The 18000-nt window shown below is 35.2% G+C and overlaps 1 protein-coding gene across 1 annotated transcript in view; it reads right to left on the reverse strand.

Annotated features, from left to right (window-relative positions):
- Positions 1–1758: 1758 nt before the first annotated feature.
- YAF2 (YY1 associated factor 2) overlaps positions 1759–18000 on the reverse strand; it is a 28125-nt gene continuing 11883 nt past the window's right edge. The window contains exons 3-4 of the mRNA XM_049814340.1: positions 5849–6001; positions 1759–3192 (exon numbers count right to left, since the gene is read on the reverse strand). Coding sequence (XP_049670297.1) covers positions 2955–3192; positions 5849–6001 — 391 coding nt within the window. The 3' untranslated portion in view covers positions 1759–2954. The remainder of the gene's footprint in view (positions 3193–5848; positions 6002–18000) is intronic.

The raw sequence follows: 18000 nt of genomic DNA on the forward strand, positions 1-18000 counted from the left end.
CCCCTCTTTTCTTTTCTGAAACTGGACAATCAATCAGCACATAAAGGAACTCATTTACATGGAACACTATCACACTTGTTTTTGTTGGGTCACCATGTCATGAACAACCCAGGATGTATGGCTGTTGAAGACTGGTGCATACATAGATTTAACAAATAACAGTTCTTATGCAGAGAGCAGTCACAGAGAAAAATAGCTAATCCAAACACATTACAACATTAAATTTTCACTTTTTATAAATGGAGTAAAGATGCTTTTAAATATATTTACAGTTAGAAAAAGTACTTAGGATTACTACAAGTCAAAATTATTTAGAAATTATGAAAGTGAAGTTCATTTAAATTATAACATTATGAACAGAGTCAAATGCCACATTCTACTTAGAATTTGTCTACTCGGCTGTCAGTATTGTCACATCCCTTTAATCACAAACAGGCAAAAATTATGTTAACTTTCTTTAATGCCAAAACAGGCATCACTGCAATGTAAACACTGGCAACGTAACAGTTCAGTTCAAACCACCACAGCTCAGTTTCTACATCCTAGCTGACTTGTGTTGTATCTGTGGTTAGAAACTACTTTTCTATGTCTTATTCCATAAAGAACAGTAAGACTTTTCTGCATTCTTTTTGATTATAAACATATTTGTACCATATTTTTGAGATTATTCTCTAGAGACAGTTGAATCATAGCAAAATCCACTCCATCCTCCCTTCCTTCCAAACCAAATGGCTACTTATTTCCGAAGATACAAAGAGACCTCTTGTTGGCAGTGCTGGGTGGTTTATTCACATAAAATTAAATGAAAATACGTTTCCCATTTAGTGAACTACTGGTAATAGATTATGATTTGTTTGCAAGGAGTTCTGAAATGTGTTAGCATTCATTACATTTTAAATTAGAAACACATTTCATAAAACATCTTGCGATGAGATTTGCTATCATTAAACTGCTTACTTTAAACAGTTTCAGCTCTCTTGTAATCCATTACATCAGTATATTCCGCAAATAGTCCCACCTAAAAATAAAATATAAAAAATAAAGTTGAGAAGCATGTTATTTTTTCTTTTAAAAACTAGCGTATGTTATTCTGAACACCAGCCCTGCCCCAAAAACATTTAAGAACCTTAAAATGCATCGTTTTACAGATACTAAGATTTGGCCAGGTAACGGCAATGAACAGACATCCTATTTAGTAAGATAAAGCAGAATACATAATAAACAGGTCAGCAGTTATCCATCTGAAATAGCCTATAATTAACATTTGATGTCTAAAAAGTTCAAACAGCAACACCAAGGAATGAGGTATGTATGTTCTCAGATATCACATCAGACTTTCATTTTATGCAACTAACTGTATTTCACAACTAGCATCTTACAAAATAGAACAGTACCATTGTGCCTGTAGAAGTACTGCATTATAAACAGAAAAATACATTACTACAAGAAACCACCAAACATCACAATTGTCAGGGGCTACAAAAATCCATTGTTTTAGCTGTTAAGAAGACATATCATACGTTGGTAATAATTTGGGGCTGGATTCACTACCAAGAAGGTCCATCCAACTTTTACATGGGCTTAAAAATATATTTACTTTGAATGAGAAAGAAAAAAATCACGGGATTTTAAGTGGACTACCTCACTAAAAGGAGCTAAATGGACTTTTGTACTGAACCTATAATTTAAAATCTATACATGGATTGTATGTGTGTATCAAAACACTTATTGGTTGTAAACAAAAATGCAAAATCTGTATTCACAAAAATATTTTATTGGTAATTTTACATAATACCAGATGGGATTGTAAATAGTTCTGCTCTGTATCAGTATATTGCTAAGTGCATAAATGTTGACAGTTTATGCCATAAAGTAGGGTACTGAGTTTTTTCATATGATTTATGACATAATATATTCTAATAGGCCAAATCAATATTAAAGAAATTGATTCAGGAACAAGAAACTAATAGTATTGTTATTTCCTTATTCTTGTGCAATATCTGATATTCCTGTAATGAAATGACAAGTGACTACATGACATTAGATAAATCTGGGGCAAGGAAACAGCACTAAGTGGAAATGAGAACTGCACTTCTGTTATTTTTAAAGCTTTTACAAACTCTCGTATTTCCAAATGTTAGTTTCTGCCAAATGCGTCGTCATCTGAGGTTCAGTATTTGTTACACAACATAGAATACCAGTGTACAGTGACAATGTAGTACTTTACCTGAATTGTAAGGTTAACCAATCAATGCTTAGAATGTGTTTTCTATTTTGCTTGTAAACATTACAATAAGTGTTTTAAGTGTGAAAAAATATTGGTAAAACCATCAACATAATTCAGTAACAGTAATCTAGTAAAATGTGTCAAACATTGGCAAAAATTCATACAAATGTTTTATTTAATAACATTTTTCCTATTTAACCACACCAAGTACCAGCAGGTGTTTTTAAGAAGATAATTATTATGAAAATTCTGTTGCAGCAATAGTTGATTAAGTTGATCTTTGACTTGCATACATATAACTATGTTTCACAATTCTCAAATAATACATATTTAGGCAGCTTGAACTATGTTATAAAAATTTAAATTCAGTACATGCCAATAGTAGAGACTCCAAGAGTTGTGTTAGAATTCACTAAACTAAAAGTGAAAATGGACTTACCAATAACACTGCATAATGAACATTCAAACCACATTTTCATGGCACCTTTACACATGAAGATTAAAAAGTTGGTCTGAAAATGCTTTGTAAGCATTTGTAGATTGCATTTAAATTATTGTTTCTACCACTGCACTTTTTTTCATTTTTTAAAACTGCATAAATTATGTTCCAGTCAACATACCAATTGTGCATGAATAATCTGTCATGAAAATGTGGTAACGGGTGACAGAACTTATGTATTTGCATGTTTTGAAGAGAAGAGACTAAAGAAACTGGAGGAAATAAACTTTAATGAGATTCCCCATTCAGTGATGACGCTTCTCCTCTGGGTGAAGATGACCTGGACATTCCCCTCTCTGTGTTGTCAGAGCTAGAACCACTCTGACTGTGTTGATCTGCAGAAGCAGCACTGGAAGCAGGTGGTGACTTAGTTTTCTCCTTAAAGTCTGTAATTATGACTGTCAGATCTCCAACGGTAACTTCCAAATGCTGAGCGCTACTTCGATCCACATTTTTCAATCTTGGCCTAAATAAGGCAAATAATCATATTAAAAGCACACACAACATCTTATTATCCTGTCTTCCTCCTGCTTTTTAGGAGCTCTGGAGAACATATATGTGTATATAAGACTGCTATGTGCAACGTGTAATAAGTAGGAAAACAATGTACCACAAGTATTTATGGTGGAGTGTTTCCTAGTATGTTTTACATTAAAATAGCTGAACAGAACATATTACCTTCTCCTAAGATTATTTAAAAGTTGACCTTATGAATAATGTAACTGTGCAGCAATACGGATGTGTTGCACATGTGACGGTTTTTACTTTTAAATACTAAGTCTTTCTTCTATTGTAGCTACAGAAAGTTATACATTTGATCCAGAGAAGCATACATCTATGCAGCGGCCTTAAGCAACAATTCTAACTGGAGAATGATGTTCAATAATGAAGACATCGGTGTCTGTCTTTTGAATTCAACAGCACAGATAGCGTTAACTTGCAGCAGGTATTACTTAATTTCAAAACCTCACTAGGACTGCTAGTACATAATTTGAACTGGACTTCGTGTTCACAGTATAACTCTGGTATTCCTGGCATATGCTGTGATTTAAATTATGCACAGAGCTGAGTATTACACACAGTGTTGACAGGGTAAGTCTCTTCATCTAATATTTCAGTTGTCTGATTTTCACAACAAAAAGAACCAAAGAACACTTTGACTTACATTTTGCCATCATATTTTTGCCAGTGACAAGCATAAAGTACTTTCAATTTACTACTTTCCTTTGACTACCGTGAAAAAGTGTCACCAGACAGCTGAATTTATACAAGCAGTTATGAACAGCATAGCTTTATGCATTTAACTGATTCCACAGCTTTCACTAGCTCTAGTTGCAATAAAATAAATTGACATCACGTGTTAGCAGGTGTGCTAACAGCAAAGCCCTAACCTTTACCCTATCATCTGACTTTAAGTAGAATTGGTTCCCAGTCACTTCAGCTGAAACACCTCATGCCTCTCCTCCACTAGAATAGAGACAGGCTTTGACATCTTGTTCCCCTGAGGTTGAAGTAGCACGAATGAAGAATTTAAAAGAAAACTGAAAATCTGCTGCTCTGTAACATGGGAATGGACAGAATTATTCAGCATTATCAACCTGTGCAAGTGCTATGCCTGGAGCTTATTCATCATATTGAGTGTGCATGCAGATTTTTATGGTTGTTTCCAGCAATAATGTACAAATTTTAAGGGAAAGAGAGAAGGATATCCTTTTCCCAAAGGATACTGAAGAAATCTGCTTAAACTAATCAAGCATTCTTAACTTGCTATCCTACCTAGTCAATCGATTCTGTGAAAAACTGAACTGTCTCAAGCATTAAGGGGAAAAAAAAAAAAAAAGGTAGACTAGTTATTTCAAATAGCAATTGTTAATGCAAATCTCAACACTGGTACTTCAGTCCAAGATTTTTATTTTAGTTATTTTTTTAAATGTTCTCCCTCCTTCCCTACCTCACTTTTGCATTTTTAATATACTATTGCAATTCAACCATCAATATTCCAATTTATAATATTTAATTACCTTAATTCAAACTCACTATGTTAACTTCAAATCTTCATAACTGAAGTACTTCATGAGATAAGCTAGTAAATTTGAGTATTTAAAAAAAAAAGAAAGAAAGAAAAAAAGAAAGGGAAGGAACATCTCAGTGTCCTTAATCTTAATCATTACTTTCTTAATGACTGTTCTCTCTTGACTCTCAATCTCTTCCTGGTTCTGACCCCGATGATCCTATTTCAGGCACAAGAGAAGCATCTGCTACTTCTCTGCATAACTAATCTGAAAGGATCTTCCTCGGCTGGACTACTTTGGAGTGCTTCCAAATTTAAAGAAAGAAAAAAAAAATCAATAGTTTCTCCCACATTTGATTAGATTACGTCTTGTATACTTCTCAGCTTTTTTGGCACAGCATTCTTGCCACAGTAACTTTATGCTTAGACTGTGATGATGTAGGGGTTAAACCTGCTGCTTTTGTTTTGCAGTTTGTACCCTCCTTCAACCTGGTCTTACAGCAAGATCAAGGCTTTTACAACTGCTTGTCTGTACAGTAATATTTCACGTTCTCTGTTCTAAAAGTCCAAGGTTTCTTTCAGCATCCCAGATGTAGCACAGAGATTTTTATCACTAGGTAATATACATGCCTTATCCTGTCAAATTAATTTATACCCTAGTTCAGCCTTTCAAAGTTTATTCCAGTTCTGCAAAGATTGCAATAGCCATGTTGCTTTCCCACTCTTCTGCAGTCTGGTACTGGTTCTCTCCCTCTATTATTTCACATGAAAACTAGTCACTCTTCCCTCCTCTTTTCCAGAGATTAGTATCACCCATTTGCCTATCTACAGTTTTGCATGGTCTGAGAAATACATCTGTAACCCTTAACAAAAACAAAAATAGTCTTTCTCTCTATATTCAGCTGGTCTCCATCTTCTGGTCAAAATCACAAACTGCAGATTTTCTTCACATTTAATAAGCATCCTAAACCAGTGAAACTTCACACACATATTTAGCCTTATTGTTGAGTTTGCCACAGCACTTACAAAGCAGTAAAATCGCAGAACATTTTCTTATTTTCTTTTCTAAATTACGTTTTACCAATACTGCAAAAGTTTCTAAAATTTTTACCTGGTTTTCTTATGACTGTTCTTTTTGCTTGTTGTTTCCTTTTCACTTTTTTCCTTTTCTACTTTGTCTTTTTTCTCTTTCTTTGATTGTGTAGGGGGCACAAATTGCTGAGGAACCTGTTGTGCAACCAGCTGAGAGACAGGTCGAGGTTTCCTGTGTGCACATATATATAGACACGCATAATGCTTAGACTTTACAAGTCTCAAACTCTCTACATTTCAGTTATTAACATTAATAATCACTATAAAAAGAAATCTTGCTAAAACTTACCTTGCTGCTAATAATTCATTAAAATAGCATACCGAATTTAAACCCATTACAGCCTTTTGTTTCACTTACTTGCATTATCAAGAAACGAGATGTTCTGGGGTTTTTTTGAAGGATTTAGAGACAAGACTTTGCAATGTGCCCTCTTCTCCCAGTTGTCATATCCAGACAGAGACCTACATGAAGTGAACTCCAAAAGATGAGGCTTCCAGAGGGAATACTTTACCACCCACTGCCAGCCCCCTCAAATGATGAAGGGGTCTGTTTTGAGAGTACTCCAATACAGAAGTATACAATCTATACCACAAAAAAGGAAAAAGCTGACCTTTCAGGCATCAGAGCTAAAGCCACTGTTGGCCTTATAGAGTAAAACTTAAGTGTTGACCGGAAAAAAATATACCGCACTAATATTTATAGGATATAGCTGTCAGAACATACACGCTTTAAAAGCTGGCAACAGAAACTTCCTACCACGTTCTATCGGTATACACAGCACAGGTTTCATTTCCAAGTTCTGATCCAAACTAAAAACCAGGGTGAGAAGAGGAACAGCAGGCAAAAGAATTTCCACAGTTTATTATTTTCACATTTTTCTGAAATATTATTTTGAAATGGCTTCATTTTTATTTTATTTTGTACTGGAATACAATGATTCTAAGTTGAAATGAAACATTTTACTCTTTCCAATGCAAGTGTATTTCTTTATTTTCAGATTTTGGACTTAAGAAATTTCAAGTCATGACATATAAATAGGAAGGTTCTGTGATTCTATTAAGACTTTGAAGATGCAAATTTCTTCTCCAAAAGAATGTTTACCCTTCCAGGTTCTTGGGTTTTGTTACTTGAGTTGTGTTATTGTGTTTTTTTAAGTAAAAAAAGCACAAATTATACACACTGTGATACTCTGAAAATACAAAGCAGTTATTAAAGCAAGAGAAGCTATCAGATCTTACGCATATTTATTTATCCCAACCTACAGAATCACACTATCAGCACTTATTGCTTAGGTGAACTGACGAGTAAAATAACAAAAGCAGAAAATCAAGGCAGCTCCCATTAGCTAGTCAGATTTTCAGTAATGATTGCAATAGTTCATGTTACAGAGTGAAAGCCAAGTTACAAGAATCCATAAAGTGTGGGAAAGACAGTTAATAAAAACCAGCTGAGATTTCATGAGTCTTCACAGCAAGTTCTTAATGAATTAAAGTAAAAATAAAGACTATTAAAAACATCAACACAATAGAACTGTGGGGTAAAAACTAGACTACTCCGTACCCACTCATGAACTAAGCCCACGCTAACTCATGGAGAGACAAAGATCGACAATGAATCACTTTGCAAAAACTACCCAGCTTCTATCAACTGGCAAGGATATGACTACATGCTTTTCAGGAGAGCATTGCAACTAAGACCTTGGAAAACACACAGTATATAAAGTCCAGAGTGACTCAATGGACTGCAATTGTTTACATTAACAGAGTACATAGGACACTTTTAAGAAATCTTGTCTCAGAACTGTTTTCACCTTTTGTCATGCTAGTTCATAATGAAGAAAGAACCACCAAGGTGTAATTGATGCACAAGCTCATCATTTCAGGTGGAAAACTCTTGTGATATGTAAACAAAACTGGTAATCTGTCTTGAATTGAAGATTGCTCCAGGAGATAGGGATAGAAGGAGTTAACATTTCTAGTTAATGGCCAAGTGACAATCCCGGCATTACTACAGAGTGACCTGAGAGCATAATCTGACATGTTACTTACGAAGTAAGACAGCAGTGAACTTCTCAACACAGAATTAATTATTGCCCAGGGCTGTGGACAACACCATGATCATGGAAACTTGTTAAAAAGGGGTAGAGAGGGGGAAAAAATCTTAGCCAACTATTTTAGGAGTTCTCAATTTGCAACAATTTCAGTTCCTGAGGACAAACTAGATAATATCTATCAGAGTACAGCTGGGAAATAAAGCTTAGAACTAGGTCCTAGGTTTAGAACTTCTTTTTCTAATACCACAAAATGAATGAGACTGACAAAAAAGATCTTTGCCACAAGGAACAGAAGTCAGTTAGGACAAAAAAAAAAAAACAAACCACAGAGAAATCATGTTTGGGAAGATGCACTAAAAATGAATCAAGAACTTCTATGTGGTTTTGCAGTGACAAGGAATTCCACTCAGTTATTTCATTCCTCCCAATTAAACATCCATCTTTTCATTGTCAATAATTTCTATAGCTATCAGTTATATCTACGTTCTAAAATTTATTATCTGCTTTGTCACTTCCAGATTTCTTAAATGAGGCATTTAGTGTTCTCTATTAAAAATTTGAGAAAAAAAATAAATTCACATCTCTCAGCACTAAGAATGTCTGTCAAGCGTTCAATTTTTTTTTTCCCAGGTACTCAAAAGGGGCTACTGAGCTGCAACCAAGCACTTTACAAGCCATGCAGGCTTCAGGAGATAACTTTACCACTCATGAAGCTTTAACCCGATACAATTGTTCATGATTTAGCAGTAGCTGAATCATGTCATTCAAGCACGAAGGAATTCATACAGAGAAGGCTTTCTTGCAAGGAAGATAAATGTCAGAAAAACTATTCCTGTAACAGGAAATTGATTTTGATGATTTGCCAAAATATAACATTTTACATTACTGGTTTTCTAAACTAGTTAGTTAAATACTCCTTGTAATAGGCTGCTACAGATTAAGCATATACAGACAACATTAACACCACCTTTTATTTCATTAATATATTTATGGTAATTTGCTTTTTGAGCATATTCAAGAGCATCTGAGCTAACTGGTGTTTAGAAAGAAGCTCTATAAACTTCTGCATTATGATTACAAGCATTTTTGCCTCTACTACTGGGAGTGACTGACTTTACAACTGAACAATCGAGAACTACAGGCAAAAACATTCATAAATACAATACACATTGCTTAGCCCCTCAAAATTTTGCATTTTTATCTAGTAATTTCACTTCAGTCATTTTAAGTTGAACACTAATCAAGAGAAGCATACACAATTACAAAAGATAAGAGCAATCAATTCTTTCCAACAGAGGTGAACTTTATGGCTTGGGCCGAAGCACTGCAGCCATACCAACAAACTGATTTGCTGAGCTTCCAAAAGATCACTGAGCATCACAGCTCCAAATATTATGCCTTTCCTTCTCTATCGCTTAGTTTTCTTTTTCAGCCAGTGTTATCTTTCTTCTAAGTTAACATCAGCTGCACTTCTACCTACATTTTTATTCCAACCTCATCCATTATGACTTTATTAATTATCTAATTCCAATGTTGTTTTCAAGGTCCTACATACAAATACTCATAGACTTCACAATCTCCTTATTTTTTAATGGAAAACTAACTTTTTTTAAAAAAAATACAACAGACAGTAATACAAACATTCAAGGATACAGTTTTTGTCTTCCCTACAATTCTCATTAATGCTAAATGACAAGGATGTCATCATTTTAGCTCTATTCTTGTTGCAGGATATGACTACATTTTATCTCACAGGATTTGATCTAGCTGCTGGTTTAGAGGGTATATTTACAAATGCTGCAGAGACTTGTCTATTTAAGTTTTATGTGCAGAAACTCATTCAATGCTGATGCTCTCAAAGGGAGCAAATATTAATACTGAGAAGGATGAACTACTTTTCGTCGCTGGCATTCTTAAAAAGAAAAAAGCTTTATAGCATAGCAATTTACATACCTAGAGATGAAAAATACTCATTCAAGAATACACACAGTGCACTAGACCAAATGATATCTGGAACTTTTGCCCTGAGTCATCTCCCTCTCCCAGAGCTCACCACAATACCTTACTGCTCATAAGTCATTTTGGACATCTCACAGCAGTACATGCTTCCTTAATTTCCCTCACCTGGTTTTCAACAATCATCTATATAAAAAGAATTTTGACCAATTTGATATGGTGAATAAATTGGTCTCATTACAACAAAGCGGGTCCATTTTGAAAACAGAAATAAAAAAAACACCAACAACAAAAATCTATGTACAATACTACTAATAAAAATATGCTGCAGAAGTACAGTAAACCCTCAGTCGCCTGAGTTGTGCATCAAACATGCAGACAACCAAACTGGCATAATGCTGAGGCATCCTGGAATCTGGCTGAATTTATTTAATTTATAACAGAGCACAAATACATTTGCACAGTGCTGCTTCTACAGCCATCATGAGTCCATGAAGCAGTCTAATGTCTCCTGCCACTACTTAAGAGTATAAGCTCAAATTCTGACAGACCTGAGCTACTTATCTGTCAAACCAGCTCTAGGGTCCATCCGCTACAGTCTGGAAACAAAGAGCATGATGTGGACAACCATAACAGTTTTTCCATGAACCAACCGCAAATCTACCGACATCTCAAGCGAGTCCTTTGTCAGCATGATGCACGCCTGTGTGCAGGGTTCAGAGAAGATTCATCCATTTGGTGCTGCATATCCTGAATACGCAGAGCCAACCAAGTAAGACTGCCAAGCAGCACACAGTGCAGCCAAGCAAGTAAGACTGCTGAGAAGCGCAGCGCAGAGACATCAACAGTCCAGAAGAGCAGCGAACACCTTACCTTTGATTCAATGTAAGCCATGCTGGACTTGGACTGGTCCACACAGAACCAGTACCCGTATCCTCCCAGTACCCACAGGTCGCAGAACATAACCTATGCTTTTCTATAAGAAAGCTAGATGCTATAATTAAATCTCAGTGCTGAATACATACATCTTTTCAACCTGTTGTGGGAAAACATCTATAACGCACAGTTTACAGAGTTCAGATATTCTGAATAATAGGAAACATTCTCAAAGGCACACTCTTTCTTGAAGCTAAGTAGTATTAAAATTATGATTTCCCAATCTTAACAGAACAGGTCTAAATTAAGGAAATTCTGTCACCTCAGCTTTCAATCAAGCTGAAAGATGTTCTTCAACAGATAACCTGGATCCAGAATAATATCTAACAAGTAGAGCGTCCATTCTAATATGATCCTTTCCTTCCCTTTCCTCTTTTCAAGTCCATCCACTTCTTGGCTTCAATTCAGACAAAAAGCCCTTGCTGGAGGCTTATCCTGCCTGGAGTGGCAAATTACCTATTTTGTAAAGCAAGTACCACATGCAACATATCTAAAAACCTTTAGAATACCACATGCTAAGCCAGGTATTTAAGTCTGCTGTTGAGCTCTGGTCACTTTACTAGCCACATTTTTCCTCCAATAACTACAGCAACATTCTAGTCCAGTTTTACTCACCTATCAATGAGCTGATACAATTCTGTTTTCAAATTCCTCTTACTCCCTGGTTTCCTATGAAATTATACACATCTTGCCTCATCCTAGAAATCAGGAAGAAATTGCCTGTGAAACCCTATTTCTACAGAAGGATATTATGTCGTAGCTGCCCAATATGGTATTGACCTATTTTTGGTTCATGGACTCAAGTATCTCTTCCAGATACTAAGAAGCTACCTTTTGAACAACAGAAGGATTCAATGAAACAGATAATATGTTCACACTGTCAAACAGAACAGGTAACTATTGTATACCAGGAAACATTTATCCATCAGAACAGTTCAAGCTTTCAGGCTGATCAGCAGTTATCTTATCTCCTATCACATCTTCATTCCCAGAAAAGACCAGCTCCTGAGGAAAACAAAGCCTGTGGTATTTCTTCAAAATTCTTCACCTCCTTTTATGTAGAATATCTACACGGTATCTCTTACATTCCATAATTTAAACTTTGCACATGCATTTTCTCCTTTCCTCCACTGTAAAAGATCATCACTTCGTACAAAAAAAAAAAAAAAAAAAAAAAAGAAAAAAAGGTTCAGAGACTTAAAGAGGTTTTATTCAAAGGCACCCCTAATCCTTAAGCAGTACCATTTATCTAAACTTCTCTTCCCTGCAGGGAAACACTAACCTTTTGTTCAAGAGAGCAGATTCAATCCTCAAGAAAGGAGAGGTTAGAAATATCTGGAACAGAAACTTCACTGATTTTGCCTTGCCCTTGGTCACAGAATCCTTTCCTCAAAAATGAAAAATCCACATTATTCTTAAAATACAAAGTATTCTTCCCTTTCAGGTGATTCAGGAGGATGGAATAAATGCTTCCAAGTTAATGGAAGTTCCCAAATCTTCTACTCCTTGTTGCTTCAAGGCCCTCACTGCACAGGACTCAAGTAATGAGTCTAGAGTGTTTTTGAACATCAGCTTCTTTCACACTTCTGCAACCTGTTCTGTCCCACCAGCAAGGCATGGTAGAATTCATTCTTTGGAAACCAGTAATCTAGTCAGTCAGTGCCCTGAATTTCACTCTCCAGGGTTTTCCAAGAATTATCAAAATTGCTATTGCCAAAAGGCCTTACAAGCAGTAACTAATCCATTTATACAAGTCATCTTTGGTCAAACTTGCAAAGCTGATTGGTAAAGAATAGGATCAGTACAAAAAAAAAAAAAAAAAAAAAAAATTGCTTTGGCCTTTACAAACTCCACAGAGGTTTTTTTATGATGTCTCCTTGGGAAAGTCTTGGAGCTTATTCCAAAAGCTGCATTATAAACAAAGGGTATGCTGATACACTATGGATTAAATCCAGAACACTTGTCACAGTTCTTACTAAGGTAGCAGAAACTCTAAAAATCAGTCAGGCATTCCCAATTAAGTATCTTCAGGCAATGCATACAGGAACAATCTCAGTCAGCTTCTAGGAAAAAATACATAGAAGTAATCACTAGGCATTGAAGTCAGTCAGTTCCTCAAACCACTGCAAGTTTTCCTGTATTCCACTTCTTCATTTACTACTTATGAAGGACAACTGCTTAAAAAGAAACCTTCCCAGAATTACACACTTCTGACAGTCACAAAGGAATATGACTACTAGTGTATCATCATGACAATGCCTCCACTGTCTGATTAATACCACTTTGATCTTTCCTTCTATCTTATCTATATACACAAGCTTCTGCAACTTCTACTTTAAATCATGCTAAAATTCAGCTTGTTCCTATTTGGATAGCTACAAATTTTTGTTCAAGCACTCATCCTTACTTTAATTACAGAAGCTTTTCTTTCATATACCTATAATTACACTGCTTGCTTCTTTTGACAGCTCTGTTGTTCCCCAACTTCCATATAAAATGTATCCCATGGATCTTTAGAAATACAAGTGAAGTATCATGGATCAGCTGATATGCAGTAACCAGCTATGTGCACTCTTAAGCCACTGCAAATGGTCGGCAACTTTGGACAGAAAACAATTTTACTGTGGAGCCTCCCTGCAGGCAGTTCTGACAACAAGGTGACTCACAGAAACGTGTTATATTACTGTAACTATTCAAACAGTATTAAAATTTTAAGACACTTTTCAAAATTACTGCCAAATGCAAGGAAAGCACTTAACTCATTCTTCTCAAATTCAAAACTAGTACCTTCCCCACAGGCTGACCTTCTACTCAACTAACTACATGATACTTCAAAGATCAATCACTCTTCCCATGTTTTTCGCAAACCCACCATATCCACTATTATTCATACTTAAAATCTTCTTGGTTTTGACCCAAACTATACACTCTTCTACACTCTCCCCAGTATGATGACATCTGATTTTTAAGGTATTCAACCATGCTAGAAGGTTCAGACACATAAAATATAGATTTACACTGCCTACAAGACTGATAAATAAGTGGGATACCTGAAAACAGCATAAAACTTACAGTAATAAATACCATATTGTAAAAACACTGTTACCATGACACAACTAATTTCTACTTTAATTGTGCCTTGTTGTCCTCCCTCCAACCCACCTCTTTTGGGAGGGGTGTGTCTGTCTTCTTTTTGAAATGCAAGCTCTTAGAAGCTGCTATCGAACTCTTTTAAGCTTACTCTGCACCAAATTTAAAATTTCTCACTTCATGGCAAACCTACAAAAGTTGTGCGTATTTTGTGCACCTAGTAATCACCATAGATTTACACTGTTATGAAAGAAATGGTATTCCTCCCTCTCTAGTGCCCTGCAGACTTGCCTATCTCCTTTCCATCTGCTACTGTGGGGCTTCTGTGTCTGACCGAGCTGACTGAGTTAAGATACTCAGTATTTTTTTCAAATGGAATTCTAATTTCAATCATGTACTAGTACTCCTCCTCCACCAGCTTTTGCTATTCCCTTATCCAGCAAGAATTTCAGAAATGCCTTGTTAACATGCCTGAGTTTTTCCAACCTTCAATTCTTTTAGAATTTGGTAGCAAATTTAATTCTTGTGACATGAGGTGGACTGAAAGTCTTTAGTTGTATTTTGTAGTGCATTGCCACTAGAAATAAGAGTAATCCCTGATAAAGGAGGACAGACCTTGGAATTAATTCAATTTAGTCATCTCCTTATATATAGCTCCAGCCTTTATGCAGAAAATAACAGGATGGGAACCATTTCCAATGACAATTTTTTAAAGTGTGCTACCCATTTGCTAACAGCAAACATATTTTACTTCAGACAAGTCAATACATTCTTGGAAAATTCATAGCATAATTTTTAGTACTGCATCTTGAATACAGGCCTACATTTCAGATATCTGTACTTAGAAATGCATGCTGTTGTGTTACTCAGTATTCTGTATTGCTCCTTTGCTTCTTGATTTTTGTATTTTATCATATATTCCTCACCTCCGGACAACACAAACAAAGCCAACCTCATGATGATTATGACTGTCTCTTCATCTAAATCATATCAAATCTTACCACTAGATACCTCAAATAGTTTTGTAAATATCCCTTCCTAAATATCACTTGGCTGGATAATTTCACAAAGCTGTTAAGACTCTCGTACATTGGCTAGCCTGAAATTCTGCAAAACTACATTAAAAACAACTGAAACAGTTTAAAACACTTCCACGAGAATGCATTTGCAAGACAGTATGAGACCTGATGTGTCAGCTCACCAAGAAAAACCAAACATGCTCATTCCACAGAGCTGTGCATCTAATAAGCCTACAGATCACCCTGCTCAACACTTCTCGGAACTGTCACCAAAACTGAAAAGACAAACTCCTGTAAAGCTAATATTAGAATAAGTATTTGTTCATTTTTTCTTAAATAATTCCACTTCAAGTAATTCAATTAACAATATGCCATTGTGAACTGAACAAAACTATTGGAAGAAATAAGGTTAGGTTTAACGAAACCGTAATAAAAATTTTGTTTTGCCGATGCTTGTATCATACAGGTCTTTTAAAAGTCTAAACGGAATAGAGTTAAGTGCATTAAAATCTTGTTGAGAACAAAGTTGAATCATTCAAATCCTACTCTATTCTTTCATTACTAGACTGGATCATTTCCCAATACAAATGTACAGGCTTTAAATATCTTATAATTTATTTGAAGATCATTTTCCACTCACGTCTATCCTAAATATTAATGTCTCAAGAAGCTAATAGAAATCTGATATCCACGGTAATACTCTAATCTCCATTTTTCTAGTTCACAGTCATTACTGAAATCTCAAGAAAAGCTTATCTTTGCATACTTTCAACTTCATCATCATATTCTTGCTAGTCCCTACTCAAATCTCCTTCACCACATGTCCTCATTTCTCTAACTACTAAGGTCCACGTTTTCAAATATATCTTAACACAGTAATTAGAGCAATTAATTTAAAAATAAAAGTTGTTCCTAATCTCCAAAGCAAGTAGATGTATACAGGGAGTCGGCTGGAAAGATGCGTGATTTTACCAAACATACAAAAAAAAGATGAAAAAGTGATTTTAGGTAGAAGATTTTCTAAGACTACTCCTGTAACACCTATTATTAGAAGAGTATCTTCACTTAGGTATGACTGTTTTGAGCAATTCTTATGGCATTTATTTCAGTAACTTTTACAGGGTACAGCTATAGTTAAATATTACAGCAATATTATAGTACGATACACTTTCTGCATGTTTTCAAAAAGACATTAATTATGCAAAGCTCTAACTGTAACTTTGTAATAAGAGCTTAGACAGCTTTTTACTCTGAAGATCACAGTACAGGTTACAACCAGCAGCTTTGGAATGTGACTTTCCCATGATGGACTGATGATGTAGATTTAATGCCAGAAGGTGTAAATGGCTCCAGAATGAAATATATATTTCAAATTCAGTTTCTGTAACAAGTAACACAGTACCTTGAACTAGAAGTTACTAAGAAGTAAATAAACTTTCCTCCCACGCACTAGTCAATTCTTTTTAATAGTTATATCCCTCCCCCCACCCTCATATACTGATAACAAGTTACTTTACAAATATCAAGTAATTAACATTCCCACCTCCTCAGACATGTTTTCTCTCTTTTTCAGAAGTCTTTCTGCAAAACAGGCTACAATGACACTAGTGATTTTTGCATCTATGCACCTTCCAGAGTTTCTTTTCCCTCCACTGTAACTGGCTTTAATAACAGCAAATGTAAGCAACTTCAGCTAAACAGAGGGAAAAATTAAACATATACATAGCTACCCCAGACTTCCTTGTTTTAAGCTGACCTGCAAAGATCTTAACTTCAAAGAGACTGCCTTTTTTTTTTAAAGACTAGGAATCCATGAAAAATGTTGGAATGCCAAGGCCTATATTTATATAGACATTGCAGTGGTGTTGACAGCTTTAAAAAAAATAAATGGAACCAAATTTAATTTAGCATCATAATCTTGTTATCATGGCTTACAAATGCACAGGTGAAGAATTTCCTAAGAGTAAAAAAATTGTTACTTAAGTTCTTTATAATATAGAAAGAAATCAATAGAACCGAGACACACATACATGCATTAAGTCATCGCAATAACTGTCCTCATGTAATACGGCAGACAGTCAACAGTCAATTTGACACATATTGAATGGCAGAATCTTATTAAACTTCAACTGAGAAGGCAAAAGTTTAAGCCTTACATTTTAGGCCATTCATTCCAGTTTATGCACAAATCTGTATCGTTAAAGTGCAAGTTTGTGCAATCTGGCTGTACAGAAGCCAATAAAAAAAATTCCCTGTGTTTACATTACCAATTTGCCTATCTTTTTTACTGGTCTTTCTTTGTGCCTCAAGACGACAGCGAATTTTTCAAGTGCTAGTTTAACAGTCAATATTTAAAGCATGAAATATTTTTCAAACTTCAGTAGTGGAGGACTATTTTTGTCAAATGCAAAACACTCATTCCCAAATAATTAGAGAGAATTGTTACGTGTTTCTATACCCGAAACAGCTTTTAATATATCCTTCCACATATGTGCAGATTAGTAGCTACAATATTTTGAGACTATTTTCTTCTATCAGGCAATTTTTCAACTAATATAACATTTTATTTTTTCTAGATTTGATACATAAGCAAAATATACTTTTTAAAAATCACATTTATCTCTTAATGGACTATCACATCTACTCCACAAGCTCTTTGTGCAGCACCTTATGCAACAAGAGCTTCTAGGTTCTGCCAAAATACCAAGCAAACAATATTCCAGAATAAAGGAAACTGCTTTTTCAACTTCACTAAAAACCCAGCACGAACACTTGTTCTACTGCTGATTTTTGTGATCAAGCGCAACCAGACCACAACTTACCTCCTAATATCAAAGAAAAAAAAAGAAAAGAAAAGAAAAAAGAAAGATTCATTTCTGCATAAGCACATCAGTGGTATTATTTAAAGCAAACAGGAAATTATCAGGAACACTGTGTATACTAAGTAATATTGCAAACACTGTGGCAAATTAGATCTTGCAAATTGTGGTCCACACAGAAGCTAGCAGTTCATGTAATGATGCCAATCCTGATTTTTAGCAGTTGAAATCACATTATGAAAAGCAAAAAATATTTCCTATTACCCATTCTTGTAATGCAAGTGCAATAGTTACTAG

The sequence above is a fragment of the Accipiter gentilis genome, chromosome 11 (genome assembly GCF_929443795.1).
Source record: "Accipiter gentilis chromosome 11, bAccGen1.1, whole genome shotgun sequence".
Taxonomy (NCBI): domain Eukaryota; kingdom Metazoa; phylum Chordata; class Aves; order Accipitriformes; family Accipitridae; genus Astur; species Astur gentilis.